The 18,275-nt window shown below is 46.0% G+C and overlaps 1 protein-coding gene across 1 annotated transcript; it reads right to left on the reverse strand.

Moving 5' to 3' along the window:
* Window positions 1–1,964: 1,964 nt before the first annotated feature.
* On the reverse strand, window positions 1,965–17,912 carry LOC110517712 (E3 ubiquitin-protein ligase TRIM16). Its single transcript, XM_090230889.1, has 6 exons — window positions 17,219–17,912; window positions 16,700–16,795; window positions 10,471–10,704; window positions 5,051–5,210; window positions 4,866–4,925; window positions 1,965–4,634 (listed from the first exon to the last, which is right to left on the reverse strand). Exons 1-6 carry the CDS (start codon window positions 17,813–17,815, stop codon window positions 4,123–4,125), a joined length of 1,659 nt encoding a protein of 552 aa, XP_090087015.1. The 5' UTR covers window positions 17,816–17,912; the 3' UTR covers window positions 1,965–4,122.
* Window positions 17,913–18,275: the final 363 nt, after the last annotated feature.

Raw genomic sequence — 18,275 nt, forward strand, 5'->3', positions numbered from 1 at the left:
TCTGGAGGCCAGGAAGGAGCTGGTATGATGTACATTACTGGCATCAGGTTTGTTTTTCTCTGGAGGCCAGGAAGGAGCTGGTATGATGTACATTACTGGCATCAAGCTTGTTTTTCTCTGGAGGCCAGGAAGGAGCTGGTATGATGTACATTACTGGCATCAGGCTTGTTTTTCTCTGGAGGCCAGGAAGGAGCTGGTATGATGTACATTACTGGCATGAGGCTTGTTTTTCTCTGGATGCCAGGAAGGAGCTGGTATGATGTACATTACTGGCATCAGGAGGCCAGGAAGGAGCTGGTATGATGTACATTACTGGCATCAGGCTTGTTGTTCTCTGGAGGCCAGGAAGGAGCTGGTATGATGTACATTACTGGCATCAGGCTTGTATTTCTCTGGAGGCCAGGAAGGAGCTGGTATGATGTACATTACTGGCATCGGGCTTGATTTTCTCTGGAGACCAGGAAGGAGCTGGTATGATGTACATTACTGGCATCAGGCTTGTATTTCTCTGGAGGCCAGGAAGGAGCTGGTATGATGTACATTACTGGCATGAGGCTTGTTTTTCTCTGGAGGCCAGGAAGGAGCTGGTACGATGTACATTACTGGCATGAGGCTTGTTTTTCTCTGGAGCCCAGGAAGGAGCTGGTATGATGTACATTACTGGCATCAGGCTCTGGAGGCCTGGAAGGAGCTGGTATGATGTACATTACTGGCATCAGGCTTGTTTTTCTCTGGAGGCCAGGAAGGAGCTGGTATGATGTACATTACTGGCGGTTTTAGATTTTAGTGATGTTATATATATGCAGGCCTCAGCCACGACCCTGAGAGCACTTGATTCAGTGTATCATGCAGCCCTCAGGTTCTTTACAAATCAGAAACGTCTAACACATCATTGTGATCTCTACAGCGCTGTTGGCTGGTGGTCATCTACCTTGCGTAGGTTTAAACACTGATATACACTGATTTATAAGGCCATATTGTAGGTTTAAACACTGGTATGAAAATCTATACAGGTACTGTATGTAGAACCAGAGTAAAGACCAGTATGGACTATCAATACAGATACTGTATGTAGAACCATAGTAAAGACCAGTATGGACTATCAATACAGATACTGTATGTAGAACCATAGTAAAGACCAGTATGGACTATCAATACAGATACTGTATGTAGAACCATAGTAAAGACCAGTATGGACTATCAATACAGATACTGTATGTGGAACCATAGTAAAGACCAGTATGGACTATCAATACAGATACTGTATGTGGAACCATAGTAAAGACCAGTATGGACTATCAATACAGATACTGTCTGTAGAACCATAGTAAAGACCAGTATGGACTATCAATACAGATACTGTATGTGGAACCATAGTAAAGACCAGTATGGACTATCAATACAGATACTGTATGTGGAACCATAGTAAAGACCAGTATGGACTATCAATACAGATACTGTATGTGGAACCATAGTAAAGACCAGTATGGACTATCAATACAGGTACTGTATGTAGAACCATAGTAAAGACCAGTATGGACTATCAATGCAAAGTGATCATTTAGAATGAGACCCAGTTCAATGAGAGGAAGTCTTAACAGAACTGGGGGATGACAGACAGGAAGTGGGGGGGTGGAGATCTAATATATTTTGTGCCAAACACTAAAGCATGATATTGTAATAAATCTACACCCTATTCCCTACGTAGAACACTACTTTAGACCTGGTCAGAAGCACCGTAGTGCACTACGTAGGGAATAGGGAACCATTTGGAACAGAGACAGTAATTCCCCTGAACATCTTCCTCTTCCTCATCTGGTTTCTTGAACAGCCCTTCACCTCTTCCTCCCCTCCTCCCTTTTCATTCTATTCTATCAGCCACACCACTAGCTCACCTCCACACAATACATTTACAAGTTAAAGACACACCTTGGAATAAATAACAAAGGAAAACTATTACTAGATGAAGTTGAGTGTTTTTTATTATTTCCCATCACCATAAATCATATTTAATCACTGAACAGTAGCAGACCTAACTTCATCTGTTCCTGACTCTGGATAGTGGATTAAAAAGACCATCAATCTCCAATGATATTAAAGTACTATTCTGAACATTACTGATATACTGAGTGAAAAGTCAAGATATCTGCTGGTTTTATTGTTTGGTCAACAGCACCACCTGCTGGACAGGTTTAATGTTGCTGGACTGAGCAGTATGGGAGGATGAAAGATGACACATTTAGGGCCGGTTTCCTGGACATCTACATTGAACATACTGTTTAGTCCAGGACTAGGATTCATCTGTGTCTGGGAAACCAGACCATATAGTTTAGTAGAAAGTAAGTGATACCAGCTTGTAGTGGGCTGACTAGTCCTGAATTGTCCTTTAGTTCCTGGACCATTTTCCATGCAGCTCCAGGTGACAGAGAACACATCAATTAGGACCGAGCCAACAAGCTGATCAATGATACAGAGGAGAATTACATAGAGACAGAGAACCAACTGAGAAAACATATCAATGGTTCTGAATGACAACCAATATACATCAACACCAGACATCATGATTCATGGAAATGTACAAGATTAAAACATTGTATTGAATTTTAATTAATAACAAATCAGTTTACAGTTTAACCAGCTCAGCTATAGACTACACCAGCATGACTAGTATCTATGTGGACCCTACTACAGTTTAACCAGCTCAGCTATAGACTACACCAGCATGACTAGTATCTATGTGGACCCTACTACAGTTTAACCAGCTCAGCTATAGACTACACCAGCATGACTAGTATCTATGTGGACCCTACTACAGTTTAACCAGCTCAGCTATAGACTACACCAGCATGACTAGTATCTATGTGGACCCTACTACAGTTTAACCAGCTCAGCTATAGACTACACCAGCATGACTAGTATCTATGTGGACCCTACTACAGTTTAACCAGCTCAGCTATAGACTACACCAGCATGACTAGTATCTATGTGGACCCTACTACAGTTTAACCAGCTCAGCTATAGACTACACCAGCATGACTAGTATCTATGTGGACCCTACTACAGTTTAACCAGCTCAGCTATAGACTACACCAGCATGACTAGTATCTATGTGGACCCTACTACAGTTTAACCAGCTCAGCTATAGACTACACCAGCATGACTAGTATCTATGTGGACCCTACTACAGTTTAACCAGCTCAGCTATAGACTACACCAGCATGACTAGTATCTATGTGGACCCTACTACAGTTTAACCAGCTCAGCTATAGACTACACCAGCATGACTAGTATCTATGTGGACCCTACTACAGTTTAACCAGCTCAGGTATAGACTACACCAGCATGACTAGTATCTATGTGGACCCTACTACAGTTTAACCAGCTCAGCTATAGACTACACCAGCATGACTAGTATCTATGTGGACCCTACTACAGTTTAACCAGTTCAGCTATAGACTACACCAGCATGACTAGTATCTATGTGGACCCTACTACAGTTTAACCAGCTCAGCTATAGACTACACCAGCATGACTAGTATCTATGTGGACCCTACTACAGTTTAACCAGCTCAGCTATAGACTACACCAGCATGACTAGTATCTATGTGGACCCTACTACAGTTTAACCAGCTCAGCTATAGACTACACCAGCATGACTAGTATCTATGTGGACCCTACTACAGTTTAACCAGCTCAGCAGAACCAGTGAGAGCAAAACAATATTCAATCCCAAACCCAGGATAGAGGGGCTGAGTGAATGTGGTCTGGACTCTGTGGAGGAGGGTCATTGTGTCAGAGACACTGTAGAAGGACAGAGTACCTGCCTTGTGATCCAGGTACACTCCTACTCTGGAGGACTGAGGGCCTGATACTTTAGTCACAACATTATTGTGTCTGAAACAATAATCCCCACTATAGTACTGTAAACTCCAGGACTTGTTGTTTCCAAATCCACCATCATTACCTCTCTCTGTTCTGCTGATGTCTTTATATGAGACTGCTGTAACAACATCCCCACTCCACTCCACCTCCCAGTAACAGCGTCCAGACAGACCCTCTCTACACAGAACCTGCCTGTATTTGGTGAATCTGTCTGGATGGTCAGGATATGGTTGGACCCTACTACAGTTTAACCAGCTCAGCCGAACCAGAGAGATAAAACCCAGGATAGAGGGGCTGAGTGAATGTGGTCTGGACTCTGTGGAGGAGGGTCATTGTGTCAGAGACACTGTAGAAGGACAGAGTACCTGCCTTGTGATCCAGGTACACTCCTACTCTGGAGGACTGAGGGCCTGATACTTTAGTCACAAGATTATTGTGTCTGAAACAATAACCACCTCTATAGTACTCTAAACTCCAGGACTTGCTATTGTGTCCAAATCCACCATCATCCTCTGTTCTGCTGATGTCTTTATATGAGACTGCTGTATCAACAACATAACCAGTCCTCTCCACCTCCCAGTAACAGCGTCCAGACAGACCCTCTCTACACAGAACCTGGTACCAGTAGGTGAATCTGTCTGGATGGTCAGGATATGGTTGGACTTGGTCTGTACAGGTCACCTTTCTGTTCCCTTTAGACAGAGAGAGGAGTGTGCCTGCTGTGTTTGGGTCCAGTGTGAGCTGACAGGAATCTGGGAGAAGAGCAGAGACCAATGAGGGGAGTCAGAACAATAAGTTAAGTCAGATACTGTATCTACCCTGTCTTTGATTAGAGCACAGCAGAGATCAAATCAGAGAAATATGAGGAGTCAGATAGATACCCAGTCTTTGATTAGATCTACTATTGCTATATATTTCTAGAGGGATTGTTAGGAGTGTCAGTAAAAAGAGACTGTTAGTTACTTCACAATAAAGAGACTCACATTGTAACAACTGTTCTCTGGTCTTGGGCTCTGGAGGCAGTACAACATCCACTATATTCACTACAGACACACAAACACATTGAAAGAGAGAGGGAATGTTAAGATCAGACCATATTCCACATGTATATGACTAGTAGGGAACTTTCAATGGTCTAAAGTTGATGTTCTTATTGTTTTCAACACACCTGTAGTGGAGATCTTGGTCCATTCTCCTTTAAGGAAGTCTTCTAGTTTCTCTCTCAGTTCAGACACAGTCTTACTCACATCTCCAAAGTACTGAAGAGGACGGACAACGATGCTGGGTAAGTCTGAAGATACACTGATACTGGAGAGAGACTGATACCTCTGGAGAGAGAGAGAGAGAGAGAGACTGATAACTCTGGAGAGAGAGAGAGAGAGAGAGAGAGACTGATAACTCTGGAGAGAGAGAGAGAGAGAGAGAGACTGATAACTCTGGAGAGAGAGAGAGAGAGACTGATATCTCTGGAGAGAGAGAGACAGAGAGAGACTGATAATTTTAGTCATGAGAAAACAAAAAGATAATTACTTGACACATTGGAAAGAATTAACAAAAGAACAGAGCAAACTAGAATGCTATTTGGCCCTACACAGAGAGTACACAGCGGCAGAATACCTGACCACTGTGACTGACCCAAAATTAAGGAAAGCTTTGACTATGTACAGACTGTTGACAGACATGGCTCTCAAGAGAAGACAGGCTAGAAATTCCACAGTGTGCCATCACAGCAGCAAGATTTGTGACCTGTTGCCACGAAAAAAGGGCAACCAGTGAAGAACACACACCATTGTAAATACAACCCATATTTATGCTTATTTATTTTATCTTGTGTCCTTTAACCATTTGTACATTGTTAAAACACTATATATATAATATGACATTTGTAATGTCTTTATTGTTTTGAAACGTCTCTATGTGTAATGTCTACTGTTAATTTTTATTGTTTATTTCACTTTATATATTCACTTTATATATTATCTACCTCACTTGCTTTGGCAATGTTAACACATGTTTCCCATGTCAAAAAGCCCTTGAATTGAATTGAATTGAGAGGGACGGACAGAGAGAGAGAGAGAGAGAGAGAGAGAGAGAATTAGAGAGAGAGAGAGAGAGAGAGAGAGAGGGACAGAGAGAGAGAGAGAGAGGGATGGACAGAGAGAGAGAGAGGGATGGACAGAGAGAGAGAGGGACGGACAGAGAGAGAGAACGATGGACAGAGAGAGAACGACGGACAGAGAGAGAACGACGGACAGAGCGAGAGAGGGAAGGACAGAGAGAGACGGACAGAGAGAGAGAGGGGCGGACAGAGAGAGAGGGACGGACAGAGAGAGAGGGACGGACAGAGAGAGAGAGAGACAGAGAGAGAGGGGCGGACAGAGAGAGAGGGACGGACAGAGAGAGAGGGACGGACAGAGAGAGAGAGAGACAGAGAGAGAGGGGCGGACAGAGAGAGAGGGGCGGACAGAGAGAGAGGGACGGACAGAGAGAGAGGGACGGACAGAGAGAGAGAGAGGCGGACAGAGAGAGAGGGGCGGACAGAGAGAGAGGGGCGGACAGAGAGAGAGAGAGGCGGACAGAGAGAGAGGGACGGACAGAGAGAGAGAGGGACGGACAGAGAGACAGAGGGACGGACAGAGAGAGAGAGGGACGGACAGAGAGAGAGAGGGACGGACAGAGAGAGAGAGGGACGGACAGAGAGAGAGAGGGAAAGAAAGAGAGAGAGAGGGACGAACAGAGAGAGAGGGACGAACAGAGAGAGAGGGACGGACAGAGAGAGAGGGACGGACAGAGAGAGAGGGACGGACAGAGAGAGAGAGAGGCGGACAGAGAGAGGGGGCGGACAGAGAGAGAGGGGCAGACAGAGAGAGAGGGGCGGACAGAGAGAGAGGGGCTTACAGAGAGAGAGGGGCGGACAGAGAGAGAGAGAGAGGTACGGAGAGAGAGGGGCGGACAGAGGGAGAGAGGGGCGGAGAGACGGAGAGAGGGGCGGAGAGACGGAGAGAGGGGCGGAGAGAGAGAGAGAGGGGCGGACAGAGAGAGAGAGGGACGGACAGAGAGAGAGAGGGGCGGACAGAGAGAGAGAGGGGCGGACAGAGAGAGAGAGGGGCGGACAGAGAGAGAGAGGGGCGGACAGAGAGAGAGAGGGGCGGACAGAGAGAGAGAGGGGCGGACAGAGAGAGAGAGGGGCGGACAGAGAGAGAGAGGGGCGGACAGAGAGAGAGAGGGGCGGACAGAGAGAGAGAGGGACGGACAGAGAGAGAGAGGGACGGACAGAGAGAGAGAGGGGCGGACAGAGAGAGAGAGGGGCGGACAGAGAGAGAGAGGGGCGGACAGAGAGAGAGAGGGACGGACAGAGAGAGAGAGGGACGGACAGAGAGAGAGAGGGACGGACAGAGAGAGAGAGGGACGGACAGAGAGAGAGAGGGACGGACAGAGAGAGAGGGACAGACAGAGAGAGAGGGACAGACAGAGAGAGAGGGACAGACAGAGAGAGGGACAGACAGAGAGAGAGGGACAGACAGAGAGAGAGGGACAGACAGAGAGAGAGGGACAGACAGAGAGAGAGGGACAGACAGAGAGAGAGGGACAGACAGAGAGAGAGGGACAGACAGAGAGAGAGGGACAGACAGAGAGAGAGGGACAGACAGAGAGAGAGGGCGGACAAAGAGAGGGCGGACAAAGAGAGGAACGGACAGAGAGAGAGAGGGACGGACAGAGAGAGAGGGAATGGACAGAGAGAGAGAGGCGGACAGAGAGAGGGAACGGACAGAGAGAGAGAGGGACGGACAGAGAGAGAGAGGGACGGACAGAGAGAGAGAGAGACTGATAACTCTGGAGAGAGAGAGAGAGAGACTGATATCTCTGGAGAGAGAGAGACAGAGACAGAGAGAGACTGATAACTTTAGTCATGAGAAAACAAAAAGATAATTACTTGACACATTGGAAAGAATTAACAAAAGAACAGAGCAAACTAGAATGCTATTTGGCCCTACACAGAGAGTACACAGCGGCAGAATACCTGACCACTGTGACTGACCCAAAATTAAGGAAAGCTTTGACTATGTACAGACTGTTGACAGACATGGCTCTCAAGAGAAGACAGGCTATGTGCTCACTGCCCACAAAATGAGGTGGAAACTGAGCTGCACTTCCTAACCTCCTGCCCAATGTATGACCATATTAGAGAGACATATTTCCCTCAGATTACACAGATCCACAAAGAATTCGAAAACAAATCCAATTTTGAAAAACTCCCATATCTACTGGGTGAAATTCCACAGTGTGCCATCACAGCAGCAAGATTTGTGACCTGTTGCCACGAAAAAAGGGCAACCAGTGAAGAACACACACCATTGTAAATACAACCCATATTTATGCTTATTTATTTTATCTTGTGTCCTTTAACCATTTGTACATTGTTAAAACACTATATATATAATATGACATTTGTAATGTCTTTATTGTTTTGAAACGTCTCTATGTGTAATGTCTACTGTTAATTTTTATTGTTTATTTCACTTTATATATTCACTTTATATATTATCTACCTCACTTGCTTTGGCAATGTTAACACATGTTTCCCATGTCAAAAAGCCCTTGAATTGAATTGAATTGAGAGGGACGGACAGAGAGAGAGAGAGAGAGAGAGAGAGAGAGAGAGAGAGAGAGAGAATTAGAGAGAGAGAGAGAGAGAGAGAGAGAGAGGGACAGAGAGAGAGAGAGAGAGGGATGGACAGAGAGAGAGAGAGGGATGGACAGAGAGAGAGAGGGACGGACAGAGAGAGAGAACGATGGACAGAGAGAGAACGACGGACAGAGAGAGAACGACGGACAGAGCGAGAGAGGGAAGGACAGAGAGAGACGGACAGAGAGAGAGAGGGGCGGACAGAGAGAGAGGGACGGACAGAGAGAGAGGGACGGACAGAGAGAGAGAGAGACAGAGAGAGAGGGGCGGACAGAGAGAGAGGGACGGACAGAGAGAGAGGGACGGACAGAGAGAGAGAGAGACAGAGAGAGAGGGGCGGACAGAGAGAGAGGGGCGGACAGAGAGAGAGGGACGGACAGAGAGAGAGGGACGGACAGAGAGAGAGAGAGGCGGACAGAGAGAGAGGGGCAGACAGAGAGAGAGGGGCGGACAGAGAGAGAGAGAGGCGGACAGAGAGAGGGACGGACAGAGAGAGAGAGGGATGGACAGAGAGACAGAGGGACGGACAGAGAGAGAGAGGGACGGACAGAGAAAGAGAGGGACGGACTAGAGAGAGAGAGGGACGGACAGAGAGAGAGAGGGACGGACAGAGAGAGAGAGGGAAAGAAAGAGAGAGAGAGGGACGAACAGAGAGAGAGGGACGAACAGAGAGAGAGGGACGGACAGAGAGAGAGGGACGGACAGAGAGAGAGGGACGGACAGAGAGAGAGAGAGGCGGACAGAGAGAGAGGGGCGGACAGAGAGAGAGGGGCGGACAGAGAGAGAGGGGCGGACAGAGAGAGAGGGGCGGACAGAGAGAGAGGGGCGGACAGAGAGAGAGAGAGGTACGGAGAGAGAGGGGCGGACAGAGGGAGAGAGGGGCGGAGAGACGGAGAGAGGGGCGGAGAGACAGAGAGAGGGGCGGAGAGAGAGAGAGAGGGGCGGACAGAGAGAGAGAGGGGCAGACAGAGAGAGAGAGGGACGGACAGAGAGAGAGAGGGGCGGACAGAGAGAGAGAGGGGCGGACAGAGAGAGAGAGGGGCGGACAGAGAGAGAGAGGGGCGGACAGAGAGAGAGAGGGGCGGACAGAGAGAGAGAGGGGCGGACAGAGAGAGAGAGGGGCGGACAGAGAGAGAGAGGGACGGACAGAGAGAGAGAGGGACGGACAGAGAGAGAGAGGGGCGGACAGAGAGAGAGAGGGGCGGACAGAGAGAGAGAGGGACGGACAGAGAGAGACAGGGACGGACAGAGAGAGAGAGGGACGGACAGAGAGAGAGAGGGACGGACAGAGAGAGAGAGGGACGGACAGAGAGAGAGGGACAGACAGAGAGAGAGGGACAGACAGAGAGAGAGGGACAGACAGAGAGAGGGACAGACAGAGAGAGAGGGACAGACAGAGAGAGAGGGACAGACAGAGAGAGAGGGACAGACAGAGAGAGAGGGACAGACAGAGAGAGAGGGACAGACAGAGAGAGAGGGACAGACAGAGAGAGAGGGACAGACAGAGAGAGAGGGACAGACAGAGAGAGAGGGCGGACAAAGAGAGGGCGGACAAAGAGAGGAACGGACAGAGAGAGAGAGGGACGGACAGAGAGAGAGGGAATGGACAGAGAGAGAGAGGCGGACAGAGAGAGGGAACGGACAGAGAGAGAGAGGGACGGACAGAGAGAGAGAGGGACGGACAGAGAGAGAGAGGGACGGACAGAGAGAGAGGGACGGACAGAGAGAGAGGGACGGACAGACAGAGAGAGGGAGAGACCGACAGAGAGAGGGAGAGACCGACAGAGAGGGAAAGAGGGACAGACAGGGAAAGAGAGAGAGACAGGACAACATAATGATTGAGATGAATAGTTTCACATGAAGTTAATTTCATATCACATGTAACAAGACAGTTTAGTTACCTGGAGGAAATGGATGTGGTCCTCTGTGTGTGAGAGCTGCTCCAGCTCAGTGCTTCTCTTCCTCAGCTCAGCTATCTCCTGCTTCAGTTGCTCCAGGAGTCCTTCAGCTTGACTCACTTGAGCCTTCTCTTGGGCTCTGATCAGCTCCTTCACCTCAGAGCTCCTTCTCTCAATGGAGCGGATCAGCTCAGTAAAGATCTGATCACTGTCCTCCACTGCTGACTGTGCAGAGCGCTGGAGAGAGAGAGAGAGACAGAGAGAGAGAGAGAGAGAGAGAGAGGAAAGCTTTGACTATGTACAGACTCAGTGAGCATAGCCTTGCTATTGAGAAAGGCCGCCGTAGGCAGACATGGCTCTCAAGAGAAGACAGGCTATGTGCTCACTGCCCACAGAATGAGGTGGAAACTGAGCTGCACTTCATAACCTCCTGCCCAATGTATGGCCATATTAGAGATACATATTTCCCTCAGATTACACAGATCCACAAAGAATTCGAAAACAAATCCAAATTTGAAAAACTCCCATATCTACTGGGTGAAATTCCACAGTGTGCCATCACAGCAGCAAGATTTGTGACCTGTTGCCACGAGAAAAGGGCAACCAGTGAAGAACACACACCATTGTAAATACAACCCATATTTATGCTTATTTATTTTATCTTGTGTCCTTTAACCATTTGTACATTGTTAAAACACTGTATATATATATATATATATATATATATATATATATATATATAATATGACATTTGTAATGTCTTTATTGTTTTGAAACCTCTGTATGTGTAATGTCTACTGTTAATTTTTGTTGTTTTTCACTTTATATATTCACTTTGTATGTTGTCTACCTCACTTGCTTTGGCAATGTTAACACATGTTTCCCATGCCAATAAAGCCCTTGAATTGAATTGAATTGAGAGAGAGTACAGGTCAGGATCAGATGAGCTCCTGCATTTTTCAGCATTTTCTTAAAAAAAGATAGATTAGAAGTTAGATAAACTTGGATTTTTTGTCAGGAACACATACTGGATTCTACCCTCTTCAACATAACCCCTACTTCAAATTAAACTTAAAACCTACAACCTGATTTTGGACGGAATTACCTGGAAGGTTCACAACTACCAAGATTTATTTCTCTATACAGCAAATTCTCTGGAAAACAACAGAAACCTGAAAACACCATCCAACCTGGAACTGAGTGAGTAATGTTTAGTCTGAAACAATATTTTATTTCCAAAAGCCAAGAAGAAAAATACACAACATTACTTTATAAGGACTGAATTCTAACATAATTCTGCCAAGCTGATACAGCTTCAACTAGCACTGACGTGTCAAGTGAGAGGTGTCAAAGTCCATTAGCCCAACAATGGCAGGAGAGTCACACAGTCTACCCCAACCAAATGGAGAGGCCTTAGAAGCTCCCTCCCGCTGTTCAGAGGTAATTACAGTACCCTTTGCATGTAAAGAATGATAAAGCAAGAAAAGATTACAAAATGAAGCTCCTTATCGAAAATCATTGAAATGAAGGACAAATTCACCCAGCTGGAGATAAGGCAGGTGGAGCTGGAACAGCAGGTGATTACACTTCAGTCAGCACAGACCCAGACAACAGTTCAGCACAACAACACCCCCTTAACCAGACCCGGAGAGCTGGAGGTGGACAGAGACATATCTGCACTCTGGACAGTGGTGAGACAACTTCAACAGGAGAAAGAGGAGCAGAACAGAGCATTAGAGGAGAGGATCAGACTGCTGGTGGAGGAGAGGTTGAGGGGGATGGAGGAGAGGGTGAGGGGGCGGAGTGTGACAGAGAACAATCCACTAGAGAAGTGGCCACCCCCACAGAGAAGCCAGCAGAACAGCCCACCTCAGCACCTGACAAAAGTCTCAACACCACAGCAGAACAGTCCACACCAGACCCTGACCATAGAGTCGACATCACAGCAGAACAGATAAATGAGGAACCCCAAGCCCAGCGGCTCTCACCCCCTCTGAGCACCCCCCCTGTCAGCCACCCTGATAGCCCTTCTGACAACCCCTCCACACCCACTGAGGACAAACACAAGACACAGATTGTACAACTTATGGACTCAAATGGGAAATATATAGAAGATAAAAAACTTTCTGTCTAAACTCTGGTGTCCAAACACCCAGGGCGCCCTCGACCTTCTGTCTGAGGACCAACTAGGTTCACCCAGCCACATAATAATACACACAGGCACAAACGACCTGAGAGCACAGCAGGAAAGGGTGGCCACAGCACTGAAGGGAGTGATTGAAAAGGCTTCTTCTACTTTCCCCAACGCACAAGTGGTTATCTCCACCCTGCTACCACGAAAAGACTTCGACCCTGCCACAATACAGCGGGTAAACGCAAGTATTTCCCGTGACTGTGCCTCAAAACCAAATGTTTTCCTGGCCCACCACTCCACCCTGGACTTGAACAGCCTCTATGACCAGGTCCACCTCTACAAGGCAGCAGTGCCCACCTTTGCCCAGACTCTAAAGGACATCGCCCTCAAACGTATCCCCAACACTTCACACAGGAGCAACAGATCAATAGACACTCTCCCAGACCTGCAGGACCCCCCCCTGGACCTACACATAGAGGACCCACGCCAAGAGGAATTACATCCAGACCACAGTACACCCAGACACATCCACACCCCCACCCCAACCAATCAACACCCCCCCACGTCAACCATGCCCACACCCCATTTAGGCCCCCTCAGATCAGACCTATGCCACTCCTGCCCACCCCATGCACCCCACCCCCACAAAGAGGGCCTCAACATGGAAGCCACACATACACCCAGGTAGTGAGCGGGCAAACAGTCCCAACCCCCACTCTCACACTCGCCCAAGCCAATGGCATGTACCAGATGCTCAGCAGGCTCTGCTCACACTTACTGGCCTGAGGCCAAACCACAACCAACAACATTGGACACTCTATGGAACAAAAAGCCTTCACTATATCATCCTGGAATATCTAAGGCCTGAGGTCATCTGCCTTTGGCCTAAAGAGCAGAAACCCGGATTTCACCAAAGAAATCGGTAATACAGACATTGTCATCCTGCGAGAAACCTGGTATAGAGGAGACAGACCCACTGATTGCCTTCTAGGTTACAGAGAGCTGATAGTCCCATCCACCAAACTACCAGGTGTGAAACAGGGAAGGGACTCAGGGGGTATGCTAATTTGGTATAGAGCAGACCTAACTCACTCCATTAAATTAATCAAAACAGGAACATTCTACATTTGGCTAGAAATTCAAAAGGAAATTATCCTAACAGAGAAAAATGTCCTCCTGTGTGCTACCTATATCCCCCCACTAGAATCCCCATATTTTAATGAAGACAGCTTCTCCATCCTGCAGGGGGAAATCAATAATTTCCAGGCCCAGGGACATGTACTAGTCTGTGGCGACCTAAATGCCAGAACCGGACAAGAACCTGACACCCTCAGCACACAGGGGGACAAACACCTGCCTGGAGGTGACAGCATTCCCTCCCACATATGCCCCCCCTAGGCACAACTATGACAACATAACCAACAAAAATGGGTCACAACTCCTGCAGCTCTGTCGCACGCTGGGTATGTACATAGTCAACGGTAGGCTTCGAGGGGACTCCTATGGTAGGTACATCTATAGCTCATCTCTTGGCAGTAGTACTGTAGACTACTTTATCACTGACCTCAACCCAGAGTCTCTCAGAGCGTTCACAGTCAGCCCACTGACACCCCTATCAGACCACAGCAAAATCACAGTCTACTTAAACAGAGCAATACTCAATCATGAGGCATCAAAGCCAAAGGAACTGAGTAACATTAAGAAATGCTATAGATGGAAGGAATGCAGTTTGGAAACCTACCAAAAAACAATTAGGCAACAACAAATTCAATCCCTTTTAGACAATTTCCTGGGTAAAAACATCCACTGTAATAGTGAAGGTGTAAACCTGGCAGTAGAAAATCTTAACAGTAAATTTGACCTCTCAGCTTACCTATCAAATCTAAAAATCTCAAATAGAAAACCGAAGAAAATTAACAACAATGACAAATGATTTGATGAAGAATGCAAAAATCTAAGAAAGAAATTGAGAAACCTGTCCAACCAAAAACATAGAGACCCGGAAAACCTGAGTCTGCGCCTTCACTATGGTGAATCACTAAAACAATACAGAAATACACTACGGAAAAAGAAGGAACAACACGTCAGAAATCAGCTCAATGCAATTGAAGAATCCATAGACTCTAACCACTTCTGGGAAAATCGGAAAACACTAAACAAACAACAACACGAAGAATTATCTATCCAAAATGGAGATGTATGGGTAAACCACTTCTCCAATCTTTTTGGCTCTATAACAAAGAATAAAGAGCAAAAACATATACATGATCAAATACAGATCTTAGAATCATCTATTAAAGACTACCAGAACCCACTGGATTCTCCAAATACATTGAATGAGTGACAGGACAAAATAAAAACCCTCCAACCCAAAAAGGCCTGTGGTGTTGATGGTATCCTCAATGAAATGATCAAATATACAGACAACAAATTCCAATTGGCTATACTAAAACTCTTTAACATCATACTTAGCTCTAGCATCTTCCCCAATATTGTGAACCAAGGACTGATCACCCCAATCCACAAAAGTGGAGACAAATTTGACCCCAATAACTACCGTGGAATATGCGTCAACAGTAACCTTGGGAAAATCCTCTGCATTATCATTAACAGCAGACTCGTACATTTCCTCAATGAAAACAATGTACTGAGCAAATGTCAAATTGGCTTTTTACCAAATTACCGTACAACAGACCATGTATTCACCCTGCACACCCTAATTGACAACCAAACAAACCAAAACAGAATTAGGCCGATAACCCTAACCCTAACCCTAACCCTAACCCTAACCCTAACCCTGAACAACCTGAACGAGATGTAAACAAAAGAATTAGCGTAGCCGGCGCTACACAAAACGCTGAAATAAAATATAAAACATGCCTTACCTTTGACGAGCTTCTTTGTTGGCACTCCAATATGTCCCATAAACATCACAATTGGTCCTTTTTTTCGAATAATTCCGTCCATGTATACCCACAATGTCCATTTATAAAGCCCGTTTTGATCCAGAAAAAAACAGCTTTCCAAAACGCAACGTCATTACAAAACATTTGACATCAAAAGTTGCCTATAAACTTTGCCAAAATATTTCAAACTACTTTTGTAATCCAACTTTAGGTATTTTTAAACGTTAATAATCGATCAAATTGTTGACGGGTTGATCTGATTTCAAAAACAGCAAGTCAACAATACATGCACGATTTTCTCTCTTACATAATCCACAGTGTAACCCCTCTGCCTCTTCTTCATTTCACCAATGATTAACTTCAACCCAAAGACTGGTGACATCCTGTGGAAGTTGTAGGAACTGTAAACTGGGCGCTATCTAATTTCCCTTGACAAAGACAATTCAGGCAACTGCCAGAGTGATTTTTTTTTTCTGAACAGTTTTTCCTTGGGGTTTTGCCTGCTACATAAGTTCTGTTATAGTCACAGACATGATTGAACCAGTTTTAGAAACTTCAGAGTGTTTTCTATCCACACATACTAATCATATACATATACTATATTCCTGGCATGAGTAGCAGGAAGTTGAAATTTTGCACGCTTTTTATCAAAAAGTAGAAATGCTGCACCCTATCCTTTAAGAGGTGCATGGCGCCACCTACTGGGCTGGAGTGTGTTCAATCACGATTTACAGCCCTCTAAATCCTCCTACCTAACTCAGTACTTCTGAGAAAATAAAAGAGTCCTACTAACTTCTAATAGACCCTCCCCCATCCCCCAAATACCTTCCAAGTGTAATGTTTACTGTTCATTTCTGATTGTTTATTTCACTTTTGTTTATTGTCTATTTCACTTGCTTGGCAATGTAAACATATATTTCCATGCCAATAAAGCCCTATGAATTTAATTCAATTGAGAGAGAGACAGTTCCATTTTAATGTATAGGGGACATGAGTCAGTCATGGTTACTCATGGTTATGTGATGAGGCAGCCCAGTTGGTTACATGAACCAGTCTATTCTCTGAAAGGGGTCCAGACAGCCTGTTCCCAACAGTGGGGTCAGTGGGATTGGATAGGGGCCCCTCTCTCTCTCTCTCTCTGACTGGAGGAGAGAAGTGAAATGGTGTGTCTCCTCTGGTCAACAATACTCACCTTGAAAGACTCCACAGCCTGTTGGAGCTCCTTCAGCTCCTTCTCTCGCTCCTGGAATCTCTGCTGGACCTTCTGCTGACTCATCCCCAGCTGCCTCTGTGGAGAATCACTCTTCAATGAGCTATCAAGCTTTATTAGTCCAGTAGATCAATAGTATAGTAATGTGACATAGGACCCATAGAGAGGAAGGTCTACAATCCTGAGGAAGTCCCTTTACAATATGATATTATGTTGCTATGTGAATGATTATAGTTTGTATGGTAGGCCTACATGTATCAAGGGGTTGAGACTGAACTTTGGACTCATAAAAGGCCATTCAGAATGATAATAGTGTTTGACTTTAGAAAATAGTGATACATTTGTAACAAACTCAATATACTCAAGGTTTGTGTTCATATTTGGGGATCCATTTCATATTGTATATAATATAATGATCTCATATTCAAACAGATTTAGTTCCTACTGTATCTTTAATTCTTTGTTTATCAGACAGTCACCAACAAGTTGTTCTGGTCTTACCTGTTTCTCAGTCCTCTCTGCTGCAGCTGACACTGTATCATGGCCTTTATGTTCATCCATCACACACAGCAGACAGATACACTGCTGATCGGTACGACAGTAAACCTCCAGCAGTTTGTCATGATGAGAGCAGATCTTCTCCTGTAGTTGTGCGGTGGCTTTGACCAGCTTGTGCTTTTTCAAAGCAGGAAATTCATAGTGAGGTTGGAGGTGAGTCTCACAGTAAGAGGCCAGACACACCAGACAGGACATGAGGGCTTTCTGCTTTCTGGTCCCAGTGCAGAAATCACACACCACATCTCCAGGTCCAGCATAGCACAGAGCAGGAGGGGGAGCAGCCTGGAGTCCTGTCTTCCTCAGTTTCTCCACCACCTCAGCCAACATGTTATTTTTCCTCAGATTAGGCCTTGGAGTGAAAGTCTCTCTGCACTGAGGACAGCTATAGACCCCTTTCAGGACATCCTGATCCCAGCAGCCCTCAATACAGCTCATACAGTAACTGTGTCCACAGGGAATAGTGACCGGCTCCTTCAGTAGATCCAGACAGACAGAACAACATAACTGGTCCTGGTCCAGCAGAACTCCCTGTTGAGCCATTTGGACGGCTGTTCACTCTCACACAGACAGACGACAGAGAGACTCAGATCAGTTTAGTTTACACTGAAGAGAGTTTGTGAAGGGGAGGGACTTCCTGGTTCTGCCAGAGGGCTGGGGTTAGAGGGAAGGAAGGAGTGAGTAAGAGAGGGAGGGGTTAGAGGAAGGGAGGGAGAGAGAGAGGGAGGGGTTAGAGGGAGAGAAGGAGGGAGCGAGAGAGGGAGGGGTTAGAGGAAGGGAGGGAGAGAGAAAACTGCAGGCAGAGTTGAGAAGGCCTTAGTTCCTAGGTTAGGACCCTTAATATAGAATAAATTAAATAGAGTGGTTAGAATATATAAAGGGTAACAGTTTCTATGAAGTACATATCTATAATGCTTTTAATGAATGTTGTAAAGTCTTAAACTGATGTGCTGTGATACTAACTATAAGTGTCCATAATAACTCATACGTGGTTGTAAAACTG

This window comes from Oncorhynchus mykiss, chromosome 4 (assembly GCF_057628025.1).
Source record: "Oncorhynchus mykiss isolate SJ-2025 chromosome 4, ASM5762802v1, whole genome shotgun sequence".
Taxonomy (NCBI): domain Eukaryota; kingdom Metazoa; phylum Chordata; class Actinopteri; order Salmoniformes; family Salmonidae; genus Oncorhynchus; species Oncorhynchus mykiss.